At 37.9% G+C, this 25,735-nt stretch overlaps 1 protein-coding gene across 1 annotated transcript in view; it reads right to left on the bottom strand.

Moving 5' to 3' along the window:
* Nucleotides 1-25,735, bottom strand: part of LOC144977215 (ras-related protein Rab-35-like) — a 47,879-nt gene that overhangs the window by 12,467 nt on the left and 9,677 nt on the right. Inside the window, exon 2 of the mRNA XM_078922170.1 lies at nt 2,790-2,976. Within this exon, the coding sequence (XP_078778296.1) occupies nt 2,790-2,966 (177 nt within the window). The 5' untranslated portion in view covers nt 2,967-2,976. The remainder of the gene's footprint in view (nt 1-2,789; nt 2,977-25,735) is intronic.

Here is a 25,735-nt window from a genome sequence, read left to right as displayed (position 1 = left end):
TTTTTAAAAATAAGGGCTTCATTGGAGAGGAGAGTGATAAATACAATATATCAAAATAGTGGGTGTTATTTCTTACTGGAAGTATGACTGCCATAATTTGATGTAGAAGGAATGCTAAATAAGCATGTCATTCATATAGGTAAAGATGACTTCATCAAAGTCAAATTCCTGCCTCTGGAATTTTTTTATGACCAATTGAATTTATTCCTCACGGGACTCGCATCTTTATCGATGCTCGACAAGTCTGAATTGTGATCCACGAACAGCTCAGCCATTGTGAGAACATTAGAATAATGTAGCAATGAGCAAACTTGATTTTCAATCAGTAAATGACAGAGAAAAAAAAAAACTTAAATAAATATGACTTCAGGCCAATACACTGAATTATTAAGTGAAGTGATTATCAAGAAGAAACTTCGGCAGGCGTAGCGGAAAAATTCAAAGAATCGAAATGAAGGTAAATCGCCACAAAACAGCAAGCTCGCTTGGGCTTGAGCAAAACAATGCCAGAAAACGTCCTGATTTGCACGGGAATTAATTAGGCTACTTACCATTGTTCCTTATAATCAGGTACTCAATCAGTGAAGAAACAGTCAACCAGTTTGTTTACAACGTGAGGCAATCGAAATGTGCTTGTAGCAATCTATCCTAACTTTCGATTTGAAGATGTCTACATAACGGACTTGCGGCATTCGCAATTTACTTTATCATAGTTTTGAGACTCCCCAGGTAAATGTGGTCAATTTTGGCTTAGATGAAACAGTGAAATTTATCGCTCGGTGGCTCAGTTAAAATTGGCTACAGTTGGGATCACGACGGTTTGGAAAGTGAAAAAATAATTTAACGAAGGATGTGTGAAAATACCCAGGGAAGTGTTCAGACACGCCTTTTATAAAAAGCGTCGCTTTGTCTTGGCAATATATACATCGTTAATATAAACGGTCCCCATGAGCTATGCGTAGCGCTGTGGAACACTCCTAATTATTTTACGGTCATTCGACTACGATTTGTGAATTCTTTCTTTTTTTATTTCTTTCTTTCTTTCTTTCCTTTTTTAAATATTTGAATTTGACAAATTGACTGATTTCAGTTAATTGACTGAGAATTTACAGGTCTAGATGTACCACGAGATGGAAGCAGGGAACGGTAACGAGGGTGAATTCAGCAAACAATGTTGACGTAGCCGGGATGGCTATGGACATTAGGCCTGTAGTGATTGAAGAAGAGGATGGAGAAGAGGAAGAAGAGATTGACACTGTGCATGAGGATGAAGAGCATAGATACCCTTCACGAGATAGAGCTCCGCCGAGCTGGATGAAGGACTATGTGAAGGCATAGGAGAAGGGAAGGGAGTGTACATAGTGTAAATAGAAGGGCGTTACTGTTACTGTTGTTGATTATGAATCAAGGGGGAATCGGTTGTGGGGTTATTTTTGTTGTTGTGTGAAGTTAATGAACGGAAGGAGGTCCGTGGGACGCGAAAGACGAACGGAAGCAGCGGAGGGAATTGAGTTGTCAAGGAGAGGAGACGGGAGAGCAGTTGGAGACGTGAAAATTTGCTGTTGATTATTGTGGACGTTTTCGTATGCACTTTGTTTTTCTGTTGTCTTGTGGCCGTTATGCAATAGTGGACCAGTCAGAGGAAGCAAGTGAGGTTGATACGTCAGGCGGGGGCAGCCAGGTAAGTCCATTCATTATCTAACTACAATTTTGCTGAGGGATGTTGTGAGTACTTTACATAAATGCAATGCATCAATATTTAAGTGAGACCTAATCACTCGACTCAAGCTCCAAAATCAATAACAAAGAGCTGAGTGAATAATAATTGAGCTTTATATATAGCGCAATATGCACTAAATATTCTCAAATCGCTTTACAAGGGGTCCTTGACCAACAGCAACGCGTAACATGTAGAACGAGACATGACGCCTGTTAGGCGATATTACAATTCTTTTCCGACAGAGACAACGCTGTTAACAGGCGGGTACTCATTTTACACCTGAGTACGGTGAGAGAATGTGAGTAAAGGGCCTTTTCCAAGGACTCAACTATGCGCCGAGCGAGGCTCGAACTCAGGACCTTCCGATCCGAAAGCGAGTGTCATACCACAAGACCACATAGCCGCACAAGAAGAGTGGACAGAGTAGAATTCTTGGACATGATCAATGTTTGTAATCAGAGTTCAATTTCAACGCATGAAAACAAAATGCTGTGCTTTCGCTTTATGTTTAGAATGGCGTCGTAAATCTTAGGGATCGAATAAAATTGATTAAATATATTTATAGAGCCATTGTAAAATCGATCTTAAGTTCAACAATCTCGGCGTGCTCCATAAGAAGGATAAAAATGTATACGAACTGGCTAATTTTCAAAGCAGAGAGTTGTCTGGTTTTCCTTGTAGTCGACACACACATACACAGACAGACATATAGACAGACTTGCTCTCTCTTTCATTAATATAGATTATTAATGCACACTTATATCAACCCTCAATATTGTAATTCTTTTTAGTACTTAAGTGTTTTAATCGGCATCCAGTAGTGCCCTGAAGAGAGGTTAGAATGTGTGAGGGCTGGGATTAGGAATGTCTACGGGCTAAAACTTAGTGAAATAGAATGATACAGAACAGAAAAACTCAGTTCAGCCTTCAAACAATTGCCTGTGTTTTTAAAGTCAGAATAGAAGGCAATGTTGTGAGGAGTGGTTGTTATTTTGATCTGTGTAGGGGACTTTTGAAAATATACATGATACATTCATACATAGACACACACAACCACACACATACCAACCTTGACATCCTGACCGTTGACAGCGATGATTCTGGTACATTGGTCCAAGCCAATGGTAGACTGCTTCCCTGTGGCCGTTGTAAAACTATCATTCATAAACCGTCGGAATATAGACGACTTGCCCACACCATACTCGCCGTGGAGGATCACTTTATAGGACGGGATGCCAGTAGCCATGGCAACAGATCTATCAAGAGAATAGGAGAGTATTACAATAAAATCACCAAACAGCTGTGACAAAATTAACATTCACCACGTGACAAATGAAAACAAATACAAAAAGCTTTGAGAAATGCAGCGGAACTCCAAAAGCGACAGCTGAGCTCAGTGTTGATCCTGATACATCTAGAACATTACCTAAAGGAAGGTAAGAGCGTCTTGCCAAAACCAGTCTAAGCCATAATACCCCCTGAAATAGCATACGCGGAAAAAAGTCATATCAAAGTTGATTTCGCAGGAAAATCATTACAATACAAAAACACAAGCTCCTTGTAAACTCAAGAAAACTGAGATGAAGGCCTAAATGACTATGGCCACCTCTCTCTCTCTCTCTCTCCCTCTCACACACACACCCACACCATCTATTATTCACATAATATATTCATAAACCTTTGTTTTTCCCCTAATGATGCGTCTCTATCCTTTCTCAGTATAAAATAAAATTTGACAAATCCATACTAATATCAGTGTCCGTAGACGAAAGCCATGTTACTGAAATACAAATCATACATGCATTTTTGTAGATAGTCATAATCAAACTTGGAGAGAGCAGTGAAGGTGTCTAGCTTTGTTTGTTTGTTTGTTTTTAGGTGTTTAACGGCGCTTTCGACACTATTTATGTCATTTAAGCGCCCGTTTCTGGCTTTTATCAATTATAATCGGCATTGAGGGGCCATAGCTGCTCAATCGTGTTAATACTGTTGTCTGATGTAATACAATTTTATAAAATCATAATAGTTACATGTTTGTTATTTAAAAATGTTTATTTACAATTTCTGCAGGAGTTCACATTCCTGCAGATACCTTAAAATTGTAAGCGGATCGACCAACTGGAACAGGGACTTCAAGTCCCTGTTTTCATAATGTTGTGACCTTATTTGTCCTAACTCTGTACATTAAATTAAAATATGTTGAAAGTGAGGTCACAGTTACATCTTATGCAGAGGGGTTTTTCATCCCTCTTCAGAAGGAAACGGTGAGTGAGGGCAGTATGTCCGATCCGGAGTCGAGTTATTTTGACCTCGTCTCTTCTTTTTAGCCCCGAGTTGGGTCTGAGGCCGAGGTCAGTTTTAATTTGTTTTAATTTGTTTTGTACGTCTTGACTCCAGGATCGTTCCCACTCCAACGTTTGGGCTGTGGGGCCCTTGAAGTCGGGGTGATGTCAAGGCAGACTGGAAAATGGTCAGAACCGTGATCGTCATCGATCAAAGTCCATGAGAGCTCTGGAGATAGGATGGGATTACAAAAAGTGAGATCAATGGCAGACGTGGTAAGATTTTGAGTGTTAACACGTGTTGCCTCATGACAGTTTGCTAAGTATACATCCGTACTCATTATGAATGCCTCCACTGCATTTCCAGAGCTGCCAACCCCATCTGATGAAAATGTGTATAATGGGACCTCAAAATGGGGGAGATTTCATAAAAATGGGTACAATCCTGAAATCGACGGAAACTAACCATTGTGAAAGTAAGAGGAAGGTACACTTACATAAAGTCACACCGCACAAGCTCAATTGCAGCAAACAATGATGTTCCCAAGACTATAATCCAATCCTTTCAGAATTCTACCTCCCAGCATGAAGATCATAATTGGTCAAAAAATATATGAATATCCACTTGGTCACCAAGGTTTCTCAATAGGCTAGTAACAATATGAATAATAATAATAATAATAATAAAGAAAACTGAAGTGACTCCGTACACTGAAAATGGATACAATCTTGGGGAAATGCGTACAAGCGTACAATCGCTGAAAATGCGTACAATTCCGCAATTTTTGCGGTAGGTTGGCAGCTCTGCATTTCCCATCTGGTTTGTGTCTGTATATCCCCAGAGAGGACTGTGAGCGTTTAGAAGTCCCTCTAGCTAAGCAGACTAGAGGCGGTGATTTGGTGGGATGGACACAAAACAGATGGGGATTTGTCATGTAATGACACTCTCACTGCAATAGCAGTGTAGATGCCTGTAGATGTGTTCTTATTGTGATCAAGCCGTGGGGAGTGCTCTTCTTGGTGAGAATTGAAACTCCACCACACGCAACTCTCCATCAGAGTTAAACAGATGATTGGCTACATAGCCTCTGACTGTGTAGTCGTCTACTGGTAATTTTGTTTCCTGCAGACAGACTACATCAGGATTCCTCGAGGAGGAGATCCAATTCCATTCTATTTGACCTCATTCTTCCGATGTCCCAGGAAATTAATCTTGTCTGACCAGGCATCTTAATATTTTGGGGGGAGGTTAGACTTCCATTGGAGAAGGAGGCCCTGTGTAGGGCCTCTCAGTTGTTTCAGGGCTGTTTTGTGATTCTTTGGTCCCTCAGGGTTTTTCGACTTATTGGGGCATATAAGCCCCTCAGTGGAATCTGTGGATCAGCCAGCTGGTGTTGCTGGTGTCTCCTCATTCTGGAGGTGGGGTTTTGTGTTTGGGGGAACAATGGAGGCTGAGGGCTCAAAGGGGTGGAGTTGGGGGGTGGGTTCAACAACCACGCCCATGAGGAGGATAATATTTTTGTTTGGAGAAGGGGGGGGGGGGGGATGGAGGTCACCTTGGAGGTGCATGTGGAGGGTTGCAGGTTCCACATCTTGAACCTCCAATGTGACCAAAAGATTTTTTGACACATTTGCGACCTTTTGATTTACTTTTAAGGTCTTTTTCGATGCAATTTTACCATGGCTGTTTTGGCTGTTACCAGCAGCCCTGGCAACTTCTGCATAACTGGCAGAAACAGCGACCTTCCGAGGGGGGCAGATCACTTCTTTTGCCTAAGCAAAGGTACTGCCGTAAGAGGCTGGATGTGTTAATGTTGCCTTTTCTTCTTACCACTTAGAACAATCTTTTGAATATGCTGCATGCTTGCCTTGGCAGTTCATACAACAAGGGTTGCAGTTTTCCTCATTGTGGTGTTCTTTGCCACAGTGGGGACATGCAGCTTTACATAGGCAGTTCGTCTTTGTATGGCCATACCAAAGGCAGTTGAAACATCTCATGGGGTTCGGGACATAAGGTCGAACCTCAAAGTCCAGATATTCAATTTTCAGTCTTGACTGGGTCTTGGGCTGTCGAAAATCAGGATCCAGGTGTTGGTCTGGACGGTGCTGTCCCCACTGCCAATGCTAGCCCGACGTGCTTCAACAACGCCCTCCAGTTCCAGATTTCTGCCTTTTATGATAACCTTTGACCTGTTGAGGCTCCTGTGGGCCTCAACGGTGACTGGAATGTCAGAGAAACTGGTGCATTTCAGGAGATTATCACTCTCCTTTCGACCTTGCACCTGAATCATGAGAGTGCCTGAATTGTTTCTGGTAACTGCTCTTGGTGTTCCGACGTCATTTGCTTTGAGTGCCTTGCTGATGGTGAAGATACTCCCCCCCCCCCCCAATAGCGACATACATTTCAGTAAACCCCTGTATAGCAACAAAAGGCAGTTGAAACTGATGCTGGAAGGCTGACCTTCGTCATCTTGTTTTCTTATCCAATTAAAAAAAGGCCTTTTTTTCCTCCCAATGAGATCATTTGTTACCGGTCAATCCGAACATAATATGTTTACTGCACTGCATGGAATTAACACCAGTTCATATAGAAGCACCTCAAGGGTCCATTTACCTTCCTTATTAACTACTTTGGTGATGATAATCTTCCGCGGATCTGCGGAATTCCGGAATTTTATAATTTTTTCAGAAATTTTAAACTGTTTTTGCCGTGTCAAACATTTTCCGCCAAGTGATAGTTCAGCAGAATGATCTTATGTCTTGTGTCATTCTTTGACACCTCTGTTCAGTGGCATGAATTTTGGTGACACTCCCATATTCATGCCGTTAGTCTAGACACACTGGCACCAAATGCCAAAAGTGGCACAAGATCCTTGATGGCCTTGGATGAGAAGATGATAGAAAGAGATGGAGATGGGGCAAATGGATGTAACATTTTAAAAGCCAACCAAATCCTTGTTTTCAGCTTTGGGTGTTATCAGATTTTTTTACACCTCATTGTAGTTTGTAACAGCACTCAAAATGCCGTGAGAATGAGATCTCAAATTATTGACAGAAAGAATAGAGTTCACGAAAACCACATGTACCTTCATAGTTTATGTTTTAGATAGTTTAAAACAAAATAAATACGATAAATATTGTTATTTCAATTGATAAGTGGGTATGTTTTAATAATGGAACAGCCAAAATAAAACCCTCACTTTTCCGGTTTTTAATAATCTGTAATCTTTTTTGGATGACTTTCTTTCAAGCCTTGGTTTTCATTGAACGATGTTTTGTTTTTATCAATTTATACATGTAATTTTTTTCATATCTGATTTGTCTCTCGGTGTTTATTTATTGCTAAACAAAAAACAAGGGACGAATTTATACACACTCTCCACTCATGGTGGCCATGTTGTTGCTATGACAAAACGATTGTTTGACCTCGTTAGAACTGAAGTAGATTTTTACGGTCGAAGGTGTAATGTCGTTTTTAAAACAATTGCATAGGAATACCCAATACTTGTAGTTTATAAATAGACAAAAGACACACAATGATTCGTCCCAATGTGTTAGAAAATTGAAAAAGCATTGCTATTATTTACTTTATTTGGCAAAAGTGGTACTTGTAATAGTTATAACATTGGAGAAATAAGACTTCGAAGTGCCACTTCATTTTCTGACACGTTTTTTTTTTCTTCTGATGCTTTCATGACAGTGATAGACTATGTATAGGAACAATAAGAGTAAGTAGTGGATAATGAAGCAGTATATCTGTAGAAGTTAAATAATCATTCTTTACGCAATTAAAACTTGACCAAAATGGATAATAGGATGACGTGTATTTATTTGTTTTCTTGTCTTGTTTGAATGTTTTTGTTTTAAATCGGGAAGAGATGTAAATTTAAGACTAGAAAAGAAGCAAAGAAAGAGATCATTTTTTTTTTCAATTTTGGTTTTGGTGAGATTTGCGATACCTCAGTTCATACAATACTCGCTTTTCAAGCAAAGGGACGTTAATCATAAATAATCGGGTGGCTAGGTCCTTAGGGTGTGTGTGGCGGAAAGTACTTTATTTCAGAATAACGTCCTACTATCTAAAGGGTAGCAGTTCATTCAATAACGCAGAAATCAGGATACAGTCACGCGTCATAGATCTTAAGGCGCTAAAAGACTTTGCGATGGGAGTTTAAGGCACAAAAGACACACCTGCTGGGCACAAGCGCATGATCCTGTATAGGAGAAAAGCACTCTACTGCCAACATATATATTGATACCCTCCTAATAACATACAAAGAGACGATTTACAGTAGAAAAATCATCCCCCATTATAGGAATAATACATTTAAAGACCTGCCAACCTTCCCAGAATGAAAAGTGTATTCTATGATCCTAAAAAGTGTATTTTTCAGCAAAAAAGTGTATTTTGTCCGCATGTGTGGAAAATAAAAGTGCGCAAAATACAAAATTTATATATAAAAGCTAACATCAAACCCAAATCAAAAATAAACTCTGATCTTCATCATTCAAACATTCGTTTGCAGCAATCACTAGTAAATACAAAATTATCGGTTTATCGAGAAACTAAAACTTAATGACCATTTTAAATCAGTATAAGGCTCAGAAATTGCAATATCTAAGGATATTGCTTTCGAAACACTCAAAGAAATGACCAAAAGACCTCAAATATGTTGGTAGTATTGATGCTAGTGCCTGAAGAAGAGGAGGTGGTGGTTGTAGCGATGGTGCTCTAGTGGTGGTGGTGATGGAAGAAGTGATGTGGTGGTGGTTGTGGCAGTGACAATGCTGTCATGTAACCGGTTGTAACCGTGGTGATGCCATGGTGGTGATGGTATGAGATGATGATGCTGATGTCCCAAATGAAGTTGTAATGGTGATATACATCTGCCAGCCCAGTAAATCAGTTGAAGGTTTTGAGATAAAATATTTGTGAGAGTAGTCTTCAATCTAATAGAGATGACAATTTGCAGTAGTGACAAGATAATTTCCATTATGTTATCAAATTATCAAATGATCATGTCTCTCATCTCTCTCTCTATCTCCCTTTTTTATAGCATTAATTACTCCTCCTACACAACAACTACAACAATTCCTACAACCACTACTAGACTAGTACTATTACTACTACCACTACTACTTCTACTCCTACCACTACTACCACTATTACTACTACTACTGCATACTAATACTATTACTGTTGGTCAAATGATGGGAAATTCACACATATCACAGACAAGTTAAATACTTCTAGAGGATTCATTTTGAACCATTATGTTCCTAAAGCTGCCCAGTTGGTAATGAAAAAAAAATCACTCATATAAAATAATAAATCTTAAAAAAAGATCATTAAACTTTTTAAAAACAAAATAGAGTAATTTTAGTAGTTATAAAGGGAAATAATCGATTTATGTTTAAGCTTATCAGCAATACAGTTTTTAATTGAAAGCTTCATTGCCAAAGATTTAAATTTAAATTTAATTTTCAGTTAAAATTTTCTATTTAACAAGTGGTAAAAGCTTAAATGTGGCCTGAGGCCATTTAAAGTATAAAATAAGCTTAAATGCATAATTCTATGCAAATCCTCAAAAAGTTATGAGAAAAATATTGGTGAAAACCGACAACATATAACTAACTGAACTGATAACAATAGTACTAAATGTGATGTATCATTCAACAATTGATGTATGACATGTCATTTTCAACACCATTCATGCTTGAGAAAAAAAAATCAAAATATTACAACAACAAAAATCGTACTAAAGGAATCGTATCCACATATTTGAGTTCAAAAATCGTAATCGTACCGGTTGGCAGGTCTGCATTTAACTGCACCCTTTCCAGAGAGGGCCAAGGCAAAACCAAGCAATATAATTACCAGACATACAGTCCATAAAGTAGAATGGAAGTGAAAACAGACGTTGTGGAAGTAAAAACATGATGTCTTGGGGTTATAGGGGTTTCTTAATAGGTTGATTTATTATTTTATGCTGCTGGTTCAAACATTGTGCTTATCATTCATGATATAATGTTGAATTTTGAGAAGGAAATATTGACTTTACCAAAAAGTTAAGATGATTTTTGAATTTAGCAGGTCCGATTTCCCATAGCATTTGATAATTTTCTTCTATCTCTATTATTTTGAGAGATATTTAATCTTATATACACATTTTGCTTGTGAATATAGCTATTTTTCTGCCAACATGCAAAATTGCGTGTTTCCTGATGTTCACTTCTTTATTTTTCAAAGACCATTTGAAGAAAAAAATTCTGAAAAAAATTGGATCTCTTCCCTGGAGTACGCTCTACCCGTTGACGTGAATTAAATGTCATTTTGTATGATCATTATGTTAATATATGAAATATGCTATTTCATCATGCTGGAGGCCAAAACATTTACTTTCGCGAGTGTTTTGGAGGAATTTCTACAGACTGTAGATTTAGGAAAAGAATAGTGTCTGGTTCAAATCTTGTTATATTTTATTTACCTAGTCACTGGGATTTTAAAATATCTTTCACAAGTATGATAGGTAGTGATGATGATGTGGTGGTGGTGGTTGCAGTAGTGGTGGTAGTGATGGTTATAGTAGTAGTGGTAGTGATGATGATGTAGTGGTGGTGGTAGTAGTAGTGGTGGTGATGATGTGGTGGTGGTGTAGTGGTAGTGTAGTGGTAGTGACAATGATACGGTGTTGGTGGTTGAAGTAGTAGCCATAGTGATGATGATGATGTAGTGGTGGTAGTTGCAGTAGTTGTGGTAGTGATGATGATGTAGTGGTGGTAGTAGTAGTAGTGGTAGTGATGATGTGGTCGTGGTGTAGTGGTAGTGATAATGATACGGTGTTGGTGGTTGAAGTAGCCATAGTGATGTTGATATCGTGGTGGTCGTTGCAGTAGTGATGACGATGTAGTGGTGGTGGTAGTAGTAGTGGTAGTGATGATGTGGTGGTGGTGTAGTGGTAGTGATGATGATACAGCGGGACTTGACAGTGATAATTTTAAAAACTTTAGGCCTGTATCAAATCTACCATTCATTTCCAAAATTCTAGAAAAGATTGTACTAAAACAACTTTCTTGTCACGTGAAACATAATAACCTCGATGAGTGCTTTCAATCGGCCTATCAGCAAAATCATAGCACAGAAACAGCATTGATGAGAATCACAAATGACAAATTATTGATCAAGGAAAAACCACCATCCTTAGTCTTCTCGATCTTTCGGCGGCCTTTGACACCATCGACCATGCCATACTACTTCGAAGGCTACAAGTTACTTTCGGCATATCGGGCACTGCTCTAAACTGGTTTGCATCATATCTTACTCAAAGAACTCAATCAGTTTTAATTGGGGAAGTAACTTCGTCAGAGTGTGACCATCATTTTGGAGTACCTCAAGGATCCGTTTTAGGTCCAGTCCTTTTTGTACTTTACACTTCCCCTGTTGTGAGAATCTTAGAGCAACATTCTCTCGCTTACCATATGTACGCCGACGATACCCAGATATATAGCATGTGTTTGCAATCTGATATAGTTTCAAAGATAACTGTTTACGAACAATGCATCAACCATGTGATGAGATGGATGTCTGCAAATAGATTAAAATTAAATGGCGACAAAACTGAAGCCTTATTCATTGCTAGACAATAATAAGACAGATCCATTTACACTGGCACTGACAATCAACGATAATGACAAAATACAACTCACACCATCAGCAAAAAATCTCGGCATCACCTTAGAGAGTGATCTGTCTATGAACAAACATATTAACAATGTGAGAACAAGTGCTATCTGCATTCTAAGAAATATCAGAACAATCAGACCATTTATTAATAGGGAAACTTGCAACAAATTGGTAACATCTTTGATATTCCCGAAAATGGACTACTGCAATGCACTGTTTGTTGGTCTCACAAAGGACAAAATAAACAAACTCCAGAAAATACAGAACATGGCAGCCCGCGTTGTACTACAGAAAGACATAAAAACTGCAGCTCCCGAATTACTACAGCAGCTGCATTGGCTGCCAGTGGACCAGCGGATTAAATATAAATCTTCAACTATCGTTTTCAAATGCCTGGAGGGCTCGTCACCAGCATATCTCTCAAACCTCGTTGAACGGTATAACCCACAGCGATCGCTTCGATCAACGAACGACCTCAAATTGAAAACACCCCGCTGTCGAGTGAAGGCTGGTGAACGCGCCTTTCAGCATTCTGGTCCAAGGTTGTGGAATTTACTACCACTAGAGATACGTTCTTCGTCTTCACTAGAGGAATTCAAGCGTCGATTGAAGACATTCTTATTCCGACAGGCTTTCTTTTGATTATGTGTATAATTAGCGTTGTTCGTGTACTGTGTTAGGGCTTCATGATTAAGTTAATCTATGTTATGCGCCCAGAGCCCTCCTGGTGAAGGGATGTTTGGCGCACTATAAATCTATACCATTATTATTATTATTACAGTGTTGGTGGTTGAAGTAGTAGCCGTAGTGATGATGATATAGTGGTAGTAGTTGTGGTAGTGATGATAATGTGGTTGTTGGAAGGGGGGGGGGGGGGGGGTATCCTTGGAACAAATTGACCTCACCAGAATTTGACGCAAATTGCCTGTAACCCGGAATTTTTTTTGGTGAAACTGGAGTTTTGGCATTACTGCCTTATGTAATGATAAAGAAATTATAAACACATTAAGCTTGTACTACACTGAGAAATACAAGGGTATTCAAGAAGTAGAACCATTCAAGTCTATCAATCCAGAGCTTGAAATGCCTATAATGCCCCAAGAAATAAGTGAAGCCATACAAAAGCTCAATAACAACAGATCGACAGGTTTAGCTGGTTTTAGAGCAAAAGAACTGAAATGTCTTGACAACGAAGGCATGCAAATACTAGCTGACATGTATAATAAGATATTTAAGACAAAACAAGTTCTCAATCTTGGAAGTATACAACTCATTCTGCTAAACAAACAAAATAAAAAGACAAGCCCTTTAGAAAATTTGCGACCAATTGTTTTAGTATCCACGCTAAGAAAAGTTTTAAGCACAATCACGCTCAACAGAATTAGAGAAAAGGTAGAGAAATATCATTCACCATCACAAAGCGGGGTTAGAAGAGATAGAAGCAATGTGGACATAGAATGGGCCCATCCATGGCTGAAAGCCAGAACGGAAAAATATAAGGAAGAATTTACCAGACTAGGAATATATGAGTTCAGCTTTCGACACTTTATGTAGAACCAAGTTGTTATCAATCCTTGACTCATTCTTGACAAAGATCATGTGAAGCTCATAAGATACCTATTACCAAATACTACACTACAATTTGAATCTGGCAGAGGATTAACAACAATATCAACCTCAATTGGATCCCCTCAAGGAGAAAGCTTGAGTCCAATTCTATTCATGACATACCTCGAATCGGCCATGAAAGAACTAAGACCAAAATTACCAACAACAAAGATCACACATGAATATACGAAGATGATGCAGACCTAATCTTTGAATTAGAGCATCATGCGAATATATCAGGGATGTGACCAGGCAAATTTTAAAAAGCCTGAAACTGAAAACTTGCGCGGACGAGATACAAATCAACGTCAAGGGCTTTGTAGGGGGTTGAAAAATATCAAATTTGGAATATTGTTTCAGTACTTATTATTGCAATTGAGAGCAAATAACACACAACAGAAAGGAGAGTTAACAGTTTTCAAATTGATAAATTAAGGTGCTGAAAACAAAATATAGACAAATTAATATCAATAGCTATCAGGGGTGAGAATGACTGGTCATATAAAAGGAGGAAATTTTTCATTGTGAAGATCATGACCCATCCATGCAACCATAACCTATAAATTTGAACTTCACTCAAATTCACTGAGATGCAATCCAAAATTTGTCTCGCAGCAATTTCTGACACGACTCAGAGAATTTCAAAAGTTGAAACTGTAATTACATTTGGCCATTGTAGTAGGGATGATGATGTGGTGGTGTTTGTAGTAGTAGTGGTGGTAGGGATGATGTGGTGTTATTTGTAGTAGTAGTGGTGCTAGGGATGATGGTGTGGTAGTGGTTGTAGTAGTGGTAGTAGCGTTGATGATGTGGTGGTGGTGGTTGTAGTAGGATGATGATGTGGTGGTAGTTGTAGTAGTAGTGCACAGTAACGAAAATATCGCCTGAGCGGTAACTTAGTTCAAGTGATGACCCGAGGTTGACCAGGGGTCACGCCTGCCAAATTATGGGGAATCCCCCAGTGAGTTCAGTTACGGTGATATCGGGTGATACCAGTCGATTTATGTTCACTTTCATTTCTTTGTTATGGCTTCTGAGCTTAAACACAACACTTCACACTGAGCTTAAACACAAATTTCTTTACTCTGTAATATTTATCAAGATTTCCTTTTTCCATTCATACATATTTTATGCCAGTGCTGTATATAATGATCGTGATATTTCACTCCTAAATAGACCGTTTTTATGTAATTTAAAATGCATTCATTTTTCCAATAAAAAATTAAATTCTTCAAACAGAGTGATAGAATAACTTCGATTCTTCTACAAATAGAATCTATTATAATTGAACTATAAGTTGCTAAAATTTCATCTGTGCGTCAACAAAATTGAATTTATTATGATTTTTTAAATTTCCTTTAGTCATGGAGCACACTCAAAAAATTAATGATAAACATTTGAATGAACTGTGTAGGCTTTGTAGAAAAGTCAAGAAACACAGAAGAAAAGAAAACGAATCTCAAAACATAATTGTTTCAGGATTTAATCTTTAAAACCAGGTATTTATCTCATCTTTAATGTGGACATTGATAATGACAATGCTAAAAAGCCCTCAAAACTGTACGCTACAAGTGTCATGACAGACTATGTAATGTTGAGCTTTTTTATTTAGCGCAATTTTCACTAGAGGTGCTCAAAACGCTTAAAATAGGGTCACTGACCAACAGCAACGCGTAACATGTAAAACTGGACATGATGCCTGCTAGGCGATATTACATTTTTTTCTTCTGACAGAGACAACGCGATTAAAAACAAATATGAGGGAAAGCATTGACAACAGCAACTAGTCCATGGTCATCACATCTGGTCGAAATAAATTCAAAATAAATCCAGGGTCCCCACCAAATCTTTGAAATTTTTTTCAAGACCCCATCGCGCGGCGGAAAATTATTCCGCCATGCGTCAAGAATGATTTTTTAAAAAGCCATTTATCAATAATAAAATATCATTACTTCTTTAAATTAGTGCACATGTACATTTACTAGTGTAGCCTTCAAAGAACAGATGATTATACTAACTATTTATTAACCATTACATCTTTCCCCTAGATTCCTTGCCATCAGTTGATTCAATTTTGCTTTCTCTTCATGATTCATCAACCATGCAATAGTACTCCGCCACATTTCCAATAATAGCGAGGTCCAATCTTTTCATTGTTCACTTTACCATAATACACTATGTACAAGACTATTTACAAACTGTCTCCTTCTCCCCAAGTTTCTTAGAAACGGAGGCCAACTCCTCTTCCTTCTCTATGGATGCTTTTCTCAGAGCATTTGCACTGGTGTATAAAGCTAATTGCTCCTTCATCCCTGTCACTTCATCAGCCTTGTCTGATTGTTTTTCACTTTCTTTCCTAAAAAAAGCAGCATTCTCTGTCAACTCAACTTTCCTTTTTTTCAGCCCAACAACTTCCTCTTCTGCTAGTTTTCTTTTCCCACTTTTTTCTCCACTGCTTTTTTTCTCCTCCAAATAAGCTTTGCACCTTCTACTGGCTAATCCACATGACTTAAATACATTGTCACCAATTTCAAACTTTTCTATGCCACCTATGTGCCTCACATAATCCTTGATTTTGTTTTTCCCCAACTTCCCAACCCATCACAAAATTCCCAACATTTTCCCGACTTCACGACCCATCACAAAATTCCCGACTTTTCCCGATTTCACGACCCGGTGGAGACCCTGTAAATCAGTGATTGCAATGTTTGTTCAACCTTCTTAAAAAACGCAAAAAGAGTAAAGAACAGCAACAGGTCGACATTAGAATAGCAGCCCCGTTATGTAAAATTATGGAAACAGCACAAAATATGTCACATGTAAATCACGAGGCCATGGAGGCAGCAGAGTGACTTTTACAGTTATAAACCAATGTCTCTTGTCCTTCATTAATGAAATGAAACTCTCTCTCTCTCTCTCTCTCTCCCTCCCTCTCTCTCTCTCTCATCTATCAATCCATTCATTCATCCACCATTGCAACATCTATTTATCAATCCATCCATATATTCATCCATACCCTCATCTGTTCTCTTCATCAGACGATCAGTCCATCCATCGGGTCGGACCATCCCCCCCCCTCTCTCTCTCTCTCTCTATATATCTATCTATCCCTCTCTCTCTCTCTCACACACACACACACACAAACATTTATATATATATACATTTCTTTATGACATGGTTACTATTTATCCTCTGTCCCTTCGTTAAGTCGTGTTTATATCACGAATAGTTAAAATGATCACCCTTAATTAATAATATATTGATCATTGTATCATAATAATTACAAACTATAAAAGGTTTCTTTTTTTACCCACAAAGTACTGAAACAATATTTTAACCTGGGAAGTAAACTTCAAATATATACAAAACTGAAATGTGAAACGACTCAGACTTTATTCTAGTGTTTGTAACCAGTGGGACTATGTGTTCATATAATATTAAGCTAAACTCATGTGAGCACCTATTGATTATAACTTGTGTGATGAAGACATCTTGATCAGAATCCATATTATGCCTCTGAACCCAGCAATGATCAAAGCGTAACAAATCGGACAGCTGCACCGAGATGTTATCGCATATCATCAAAGAACTAAGAGCAACGCACAAATTATGAGGGAATGAATGAAAGGTTACTTTATTCCTCCATCGATTAGAGCAAGTTTTGACAGTTTCTATCATCTCGTTTGCTTATAATAATGTAATCAATAAATTAAATTTAACAAACTATAATCGAAATTGTGCTGATATCTAAATGCAAAATATCTCAAAGACAATAATTCTAATGATAGAGTGCTTGGTACCAAAATACAGATCAAAGTTTTCTCATTGTGTTACCAATTTGTTTAAATTGGTAAAATCGACCGTGGTTGTGCAAAAGCGATTGTAATTTAACCAGATATCAGTAACAAATCTGTTAAGTATCACGGGAGATAACCCGTTGCACTGGTCGGGAATTTGATGGAGTGAATGACCTCTTGACCGTGGCGCAGGTAGAGGACTAAAAGCTCGCCATTCAACACTGTGAGTGGTGGTAGGGATGATGTGGTGTTATTTGTAGTAGTAGTAGTGGTAGGGATGATGGTGTGGTGGTGGTTGTAGTAGGAGTGGTGGTAGGGATGATGTGGTAGTGGTGGTAGGGATGATGTGGTAGTGGTGGTAGGGATGATGCTATGGTGGTGATTGTAGTATTAGTAGTAGTGGTCTTAGAGATGATGATGTGATGGTGGTAGGGATGATGATGTCATGGTGATTGTTGTAGTAGTAGTAGTGGTCTTAGAGATGATGATGTGATGGTGGTTGTAGTAGTAGTGGTGGTAGGGATGATGATGTGGTGGTGGTTGTAGTAGTGGTGGTCTTTTAGAGATAATTGTGTGGTGGTGGTTGTAATAGTTGTGGTAGGAATGATGATGTGGTGTTATTTGTAGTAGTAGTGTTGGTAGGGATGATGATGTGGTGGTGGTTGTAATAGTAGGTGGTAGAGATGATGTAGTGGTTTTGGTGAGTGTTTTTTTTCAGTGATAATAATAGCAATTTGTCAACACAGCCGTTTATTACACTAGAAATCTTTCACTTTAGTTTACTACCGCCTCACCCCCAATGGGAACGACCCACCGTCGATGACGGGGAGACCACCGTGTGGTTACGTCATAACAGATGTCCAGAACGTAAAAACTGGCCTATATTTATCCCTGCCGGTAGAATGCACCACTTGGATTTCATTGTCAGTCAGGCTATAGGACAGATTTCGTAAAATCAACATTTTTACACTGCAATTGCTGACCATACACTTCTTCCATATTTTTCTATTTTATATGGATATAACGGCCACATTTTCATCTATAAGGCGCAATTATTTTCATTGATATCAAGAAATGGTGAGTATACTTTATTCTCTCTTGAAAGATGTATATTTTTCTATTTAAAATTAACCTAAAAAATATTTTTAATTGTTTAAAAAATTCAAATTGATGTTATCTGAGTTTTGTTACCCTAACACATGGTAGTAAATATAAGAGTAATAATCTACTTTTAATATAGTATTTATTTCAATGATTTGTAATGAACGGTTTTAGCACAATGAATGTGTAAAGACATCTTGTCTAATTCTTTGTTGGCTAACAAAATAGTCCCGTATTCAGGCAAACTCCTGAGACATAAGAACACGAATCCAATTGTGATGATAACGTTATTGTTGTTGTTGTTTTATGGTGATGATGATGATGATGATGATGATGATGATGATGATGACGATGATGATGACGATGATGATGATAATGATGATGATAGCGCAGTTATATTAGTAATCATAGTAGTAGTAGTAGTAGTAGTAGTAGTAGTAGTAGTAGTAGTAGTAGTAGTAGTAGTAGTAGTAGTAGTAGTAGTAGTAGTAGTAGTAGTAGTAGTAGTAGTAGTAGTAGTAGTAGTAGTAGTAGTAGTAGTAGTAGTAGTAGTAGTAGTAGTAGTACACACACACACACACACACACAGAGAGAGAGAGAGAGAGAGAGAGAGAGAGAGAGAGAGAGAGAGAGAGAGAGAGAGAGAGAGAGAGAGAGAGAGAGAGAGAGAGAGAGAAGAGAGAGAGGGGGGGGGGGGGGGGGGGGGGGGGCGTGAGTGTGTGTGTGTGTGTGTGTGTGTGTAAAACTCGTGTACGCACATTTTTAGCATAGAACGATTTTTATTGCTTGTTCAGTCAAGTTCTCATGATTTCTCTGTGAAAATTGAACTTTAAACCTATAACTTTCACACCAATTTGCCATTCCGTCTTCACGATTCGCACATTCCCTCGATATTCTTCTACATCGCCCGTTGGTACAGTCAACGGGCATGAGAAAAGAGGGTAGATAGATATATTATAACATCAAAAAGCGATGTGATCAAAGGTGGCGGATGATTGTGTAACATCAAAAGCCCGGTGGACTGCGCTACAAGGCCGAAGTTTCGAGGGGATATGTGATTTGAGTGGGAGGGGCTTATTTGACTGTGCCGATGACCGACTGGTGGACGATTGAAATTATAATTGTCCTTTTTTTTTTGTTTGTTGCTTTAGGTCTCTTCCAACACAATTGAGGTTATATGAGAGACTGCTGAAACAAAAAAACAAGCAATCTAACAAAAATAGTACAAATGTCAATCAAAATCATAACCTAAAGATATCATAAGCTAAATTATAAATAACCAAGAACAAACAGGCAGAGGATTTACAGGAAAAAAAATATCCCCTGTCAAAAATACAATCACAAACCAAAGAAGCAGGATAGGCTAGTAAAGAGAAGAAGAAACGACATCACTATCGGATCGTACACCCATGCGAACATCATAGGTATATGATTCAAGGGTGATGCTCCCATCCAACCACCCGCATAATTGTCCTTTTTCAGCAGCCAATTGGAAATGGGTAATTGTAAACATCTGATTGGCGCTCCATGGAGAGAAATCAGTTTGGAGGTCATGGGATGAAATTGCTGGAGAGATGGAGTAAATTTGAAATGAATTGAACGTAATTTGGGGCGTTGTCTAGGTGTCAAATAAGAATCTCACAGACCGGTGATAAATCCTTTTTTTTCCGCAAATGCTACAGTAAACTTCTTTCTCAATCTTATTTTTGCTAAAAATATTTCAGAGTGGGTATATAGGCGGATTCCATTTTGAATAACGGGCATTTAGAACTCTATTTTAAAGGAAAAATATTACGTTATTATTATTAGCAGGCATCTAGGCGATCACTATCGTATTATTACTAACAATCAATAATATTATTATAACTCTTATAATTACAATTATTATTATTATTATTATCATCATCATCATCATCATCATCATCATCATCATCATCATCATCAATATGAATAATAACTAATGATTTTTTTTCTTTACTCAGATGAATGGTCATACTGAAAACAAGCATTGTCTCAATGCAAATGGACTCTGCCGAATAAGCTGTGAAAGGGCTCAAATGAGATATGTGGTCAAAAAACATTTCATGCAAACTGCTCCAGAATTAGCAAGTGAAGTTCCATCAGTGAAAAAAAGAAAACAGAACGTTGGTTAATTAGAAGCTGTTTCTGTGAAATGTAACAATCAGCTGTTCCTTACAATAATCGTGAGGTTTTACGTATGTTAATAAAAAGTATAATATATAAAATGTGTTAAGATCTAGACGTCTATACAAAGTTCAAAGGAATACTTATAACTTATCTTTACCTATGATTGTCCATTTATTTTAAAATAACAGTTCACTTTGATTATCTGATCATTAATCCCCCCCCCCCCCTCCCATCTTTTTCAATGCATTTATCACGATTTTTTATTGTCAAAAAATGGATATTATTTATTTTTTACTATTATTATTATTATTATTATTATTATTATTACAGTGGTGATGAAGAGTAAGATAAATACACTGATATTATATGATTATTACTAGTATTAGTATTACATCGATATCACGTGTTTCAACTGATTCACAATGATCATTTCTGTTATCCACGATGCTTCGGTTGATCAATAAGCAGACCATTTTCAACAAATTTCCATCTTAAATAGTATTAGCTATCTGGTAGGCGTCCTTTTTTTTTTTTTGTCGCAGCACTAGAGAGAGAGAGAGAGAGAGAGAGAGAGAGAGAGAGAGAGAGAGAGAGAGAGAGAGAGAGAGAGAGAGAGAGAGAGAGAGACAGAGAGAGTGTGTGTGTGTGTGTGTGTGTTTTGGTGTGTGTGTGTTGGTGTACATAAAACTAATTTATGCAACGTTTTGCCACTACCACGAAACAATTTTCATTTTACCACCTCAGTTTAATCTCTCATCAGTTCTCTCTGACAATTGAACTTTGAACCTATAACTTTAACACAGCTACGTCATTCCATATTCACGATTCGCATCTCATCGCGCTATTCTTTTATGTTGACTCGTGGGACAGTCAACGTGTTTGAGAGAAGATAGGTATTGAGTGACATCATCAAAAGCGATGTGATCAAAGCTGGCGGATGGTTGTGTAACATCAAAGACCAGTGACTGGTCTACAAGGCCTATCATATTCGTGGGTATGTGTGATTTGAGTAGGAGGAGCTTTCTTGACTTTGCTGATGACCGACTGGTGGATAATTGAAATTAGAATTGTCCTTTTTCAGCAGCCAATTGGAAATGGGCAATTGTAAAAAGCTGATTGGACGCTCATGGAAAGAAAGCAGTTTGAGGGACATGGAAGGAAATTGCCGGAGAGCGTGGAGTGGGGAGGAGTAAATTATATTGAATGAATTGATAGTAATTTGGGGCGTTGGGAAGTTAAATAAAACTCTCGGAAACAGGTGATGAGTCAATTCTTCGGTCGCAAATGATTCAGTAAAATTCTTTATTCTTTCTTTCTTTCTTTTTTTTAATTTCCTTTCTGTCAGAGTGGACATATAAAGGCGAATTCCAATTTTTTTTTTTGAACGGGCATTTAGAACGATATTTTAAAGAGAAATTATTGCGTTTACCAAAATTAGCAGGCGTTTAGGTGATAGCCACTATATTATTTTCATGAAAATGATCATTATCATCATCATCATTATTATTATTATCATTATTATTATTATTATTATTATTATTATTATTATATTATTATTATTATTATTATTATTATTATTATTATTATTATTATTATTATTATTATAGTTTAGATCTATACAAACGTCAAAGGAATGCATATAACATATCTTTTCCGAAGAATTGTCAATTGCCATTACTAAAACCAGTTCGTTTTGATCATTTGATCAACAAACCCCTACAATTCGGTGATTACGCATTTTTTAAATTGCTGTCAAAAAAGGATATTGCTGTACAGGTGAGCGGATATCTCAACAATGCTTCATTACAAAACGACTTTGATTATATATTTTTACTCTGTGAATATTGTTGCTTATTGCAGTATTTCTCATTTATTTGTATAAACTCAGATAACTATGTAATGTTTGATTATATCGTTTGAAGTAATTAAAATTTCGGACCCATTTTTGTGGTTCTTTCCTATAAAATCTAATCCCAAATGATCTACTAAAATTATATCAAATAAAAGTATGTAAATCACTAGTTATGACTCTAAAATATCTTATTGCAACATCTAATAGCATCTTTACTACGCCACTTTGAACTTGAGAAAAAAATCGTCAAAATAGGAAAAGTTTCTCAGTCGCCCTTTCGGCACAGGCCGTGACTCGTCATCTGTTATGAATTAGCGTCCGGCAAAATTTACCTGTCGAACTAAAGTGAAAGCAGTAAACGGCTGTGTCAAAAAGGAGGAAAATGTCTCCGTCTATCGGTCAAACACAAGCAAAGTGTAAAAATAACAGGAACATAGTTTTTATTGGTATTATGTAATATATTACTATTACGAGTATAAATCCATTCTTATCATTAAACATAAATTTACTTTTTGTAAACATTTAATGAATTGTCCTTTCCACATGTTAAAGGCCTACAATGTCATTCAAATAAAAGGCCAGAAAGTGTTGTTTTGTTTTGATTTTTACTTTATAAAGCAGGCTACAATATCTTTTATTCTTTACCGAAACCTAGTGGTTATTCAGCTTATAAATGCAACCCAAGAATCTCTCAAATTTAAAGCCATAGTCAAAAGGTAAAAAGAAAGAAGAGTAAACTAAGCCAATCACTATTGCTTTATTCTAATGTATTATCTCTGTATAACCAGATCATTTAATGGATGGTTGCGAAAGAGAGAGAGAGAGAGAGATAGAGAGAGAGAGAGAGAGAGAGAGAGGGGGGGGGGGGGGGGGGGGAGGGGGGACTTCTCTACCAGAATAATTTATGAATTGATCTTAGGAACTCTATATCCAAAAAAAAAAAAAAAAAGATGAAAAGAGAAATAGAAAGAAAGGCAAAGAGAGAGAGAGAGAGGAGAGAGGAGAGGAGAGAGAGAGAGAGAGGAGAGGAGAGAGAGAGAGAGAGAGAGAGAGGGAGAGAGAGAGGAGAGAGGAGGAGAGAGAGAGAGAGAGAGGAGAGAGGAGGAGGGAGAGAGAGAGAGAGAGAGGAGGAGAGAGAGGAGAGAGAGAGGAGAGGAGGAGAGAGAGAGAGAGAGAGAGAGAGAGAGAGAGAGAGAGAGAGAGAGAGATTTGCCCCTCCCCTTCAACCATCAACTAGCTAATCAAAGAACACCACTGGTCGTCTGTGTCAATTGTGACATCTGGTGCCATTCTGTCTGGCCGGACGTCATAAAAACAGGACCGTCACTAAATTTCACGATGTGTCAAAATATGACATAAGACATAATGATGATTTTGTGGTTTTGAGGAAAATGTTTGCCATGGCAAATTCAGCGGAAAACTTCGGAGAAATTCTCAAAATCACTGTTTATTTATCCAAAAAAATGTGAAAAAGGAGGAATTGAATTCAGTAGTCTGTCACGCCGCCCGGCAACGGCGGCCATTTTGGTTCTAAACAAAGAAAATAATTACTTTTTATTCTTCATGCTGGCTAGAACTTTTCATATGCCTTGTGATCAGAATGTGTAAAAGTCAAAACATGATCAAATTTGTTTTTTTCCCTCTGAATATGCTCGCCTGGGAAATATTTCATACGGGCGTCCGCCATTGTTCCGATAGTTTAGAGCCAGTGTTACTAGGTTACCATGCGTTATTAGGAAGGAAGTGACGTTACGACTGTTGAAGAGTATTGTGAAGGGGATGGGCGGAGATAAACTACCATTTAGGTGCCTGAATATTCGACCGGCGGTGACAGCCCAAATTAGTCACCCGGCGAAAAAGGTCTGGCTCAAATCTCGATCGTTTCTTCTTCTTCTTTTTTTGTTTTAGAATAGTAACGACGGACAAAAACCGGAAGTTCCGGATTAAAACCGGCTGGTGGTAGAAAAAACGGATTTCTGGCTAAAACCCGGAAAAGTAGCATCCCTGAAATATACAAGCCAATAATATCAATCAATTACTCTAGAAGTGAATCAATCCAAAAATCAACAGAACTTTTAATGAACAGAAAAGTACATAAACTAGGCAATTCGATCAATGAATATGAAGACATCAGAAAACAAAAGCAGCTGCCCACCAATGCATTCAACCAACTCCAAAATTTATGGAATAGAATTAACATAATCAGTGAGAATAAACGAATAGAGATTTACGAGGCACTGATTATTCCGATATTGACATATTTCTTCGTGGAACCTGGGGCATCACAAAAAAGAACTTATAAAGTCTCGATTCATACCACTGCAAACAATTGCGTCACGTAATCAGAATCTCTTGGCCAGAGACAATAACAAATAGGTACTGATCTCTATGGTGAACTTCCGTGATGGGAGTTCGGTCGACTCCGTGTCAATACAGCTATCTACAAGAGAATTGTGTGAATCTGCCAAGGATTCTGCTTATTTACTAATTTATTCGTTCATTAAATATGTAAATTTAATAACTGATTGACAAGGTACTGTGTGAATTTTGTAAATTTATGACCATTTTATCGGGGCCCCTTCAATAACTTATTATCGATAATTAATATAAAAAGGAAGTAGCATCTATTTTAAGTCTACAGAAGTAGTGTTCGACTATTGATGACGTAATTATGAATTAGGAATTAACATCGCATCATTCAATGTCCGCGGTATCTCCTCAAAATTTAAGAAAAACAACCTGATTGAAGACTTATTTACTTACAAATTAGACGTAATAAGCATACAAGAGACCAAGGACAAGGCCAATGATGAAATAATACGAGGTTGCCGTCCAATTACATTTGAACATGAAAATATCAAAGAAGGGCTCGGTTTTCTTATATCAAACTGTCTAACACCTTATTGAAACTCATATTGGTCTATAAACGAAAGAATATCTGTTTTGAGCTTTAAAACCATTCCATGCTTTCTAAACAATAGTGCGGGGCGGTCCTAGGCAAGCTTAAGGACCACGGTTCTACAGTTCCTGGGAAATGAGAACCGTAAGAACCGGTTCCGGTTCCTAGAACCGGTCCTTTTCGACATTGATCATTCTTGAGGGACCGTTGGGACTGTTACACGATGAAAACTGTGGACTACAGTAGGTTCTCAGTGAAAGTGAGAGCCAAGACAGCTTCGTTGAGAGGGAGAGTGGTGTGTGCTATTACACAGGAGTGACAAGAATTGTGTGAGTGTATGTGTGTGTGTGTACGTGTGTGTCTGCGAAGATTGATGGAGTGGTTCAGGTCAATGTTAGGGAGTTGAAAGGAAAAGGGATTGTTAATATTTTGTGTCTGTGATGTCTGTGGCATGCTGGGAAGAGTTTGTTTTGATTTGGTTGTTGTTTTTTGTTTTTGTTTTTTTTTTAGGGGGGGGGGGGGGGTTCTGTCTCCATTCCTTTTTTCTCTTTTTGTGCGGCTATGTAGTCTAGTGGTATGACACTCGCTTTTGGATCGGAAGGTCCTGGGTTCGAGCCTCGCTCGGCGCCTAGTTGAGTCCTTGA

The sequence above is a fragment of the Berghia stephanieae genome, chromosome 7 (assembly GCF_034508935.2).
Source record: "Berghia stephanieae isolate SIO BIC M18660-M18661 chromosome 7, UCSD_Bste_1.3, whole genome shotgun sequence".
NCBI classification, from domain to species: Eukaryota; Metazoa; Mollusca; class Gastropoda; order Nudibranchia; family Aeolidiidae; genus Berghia; species Berghia stephanieae.
Note: the sequence above shows the minus strand (reverse complement) of the source record. Positions and strands in the feature narration are given on the sequence as shown.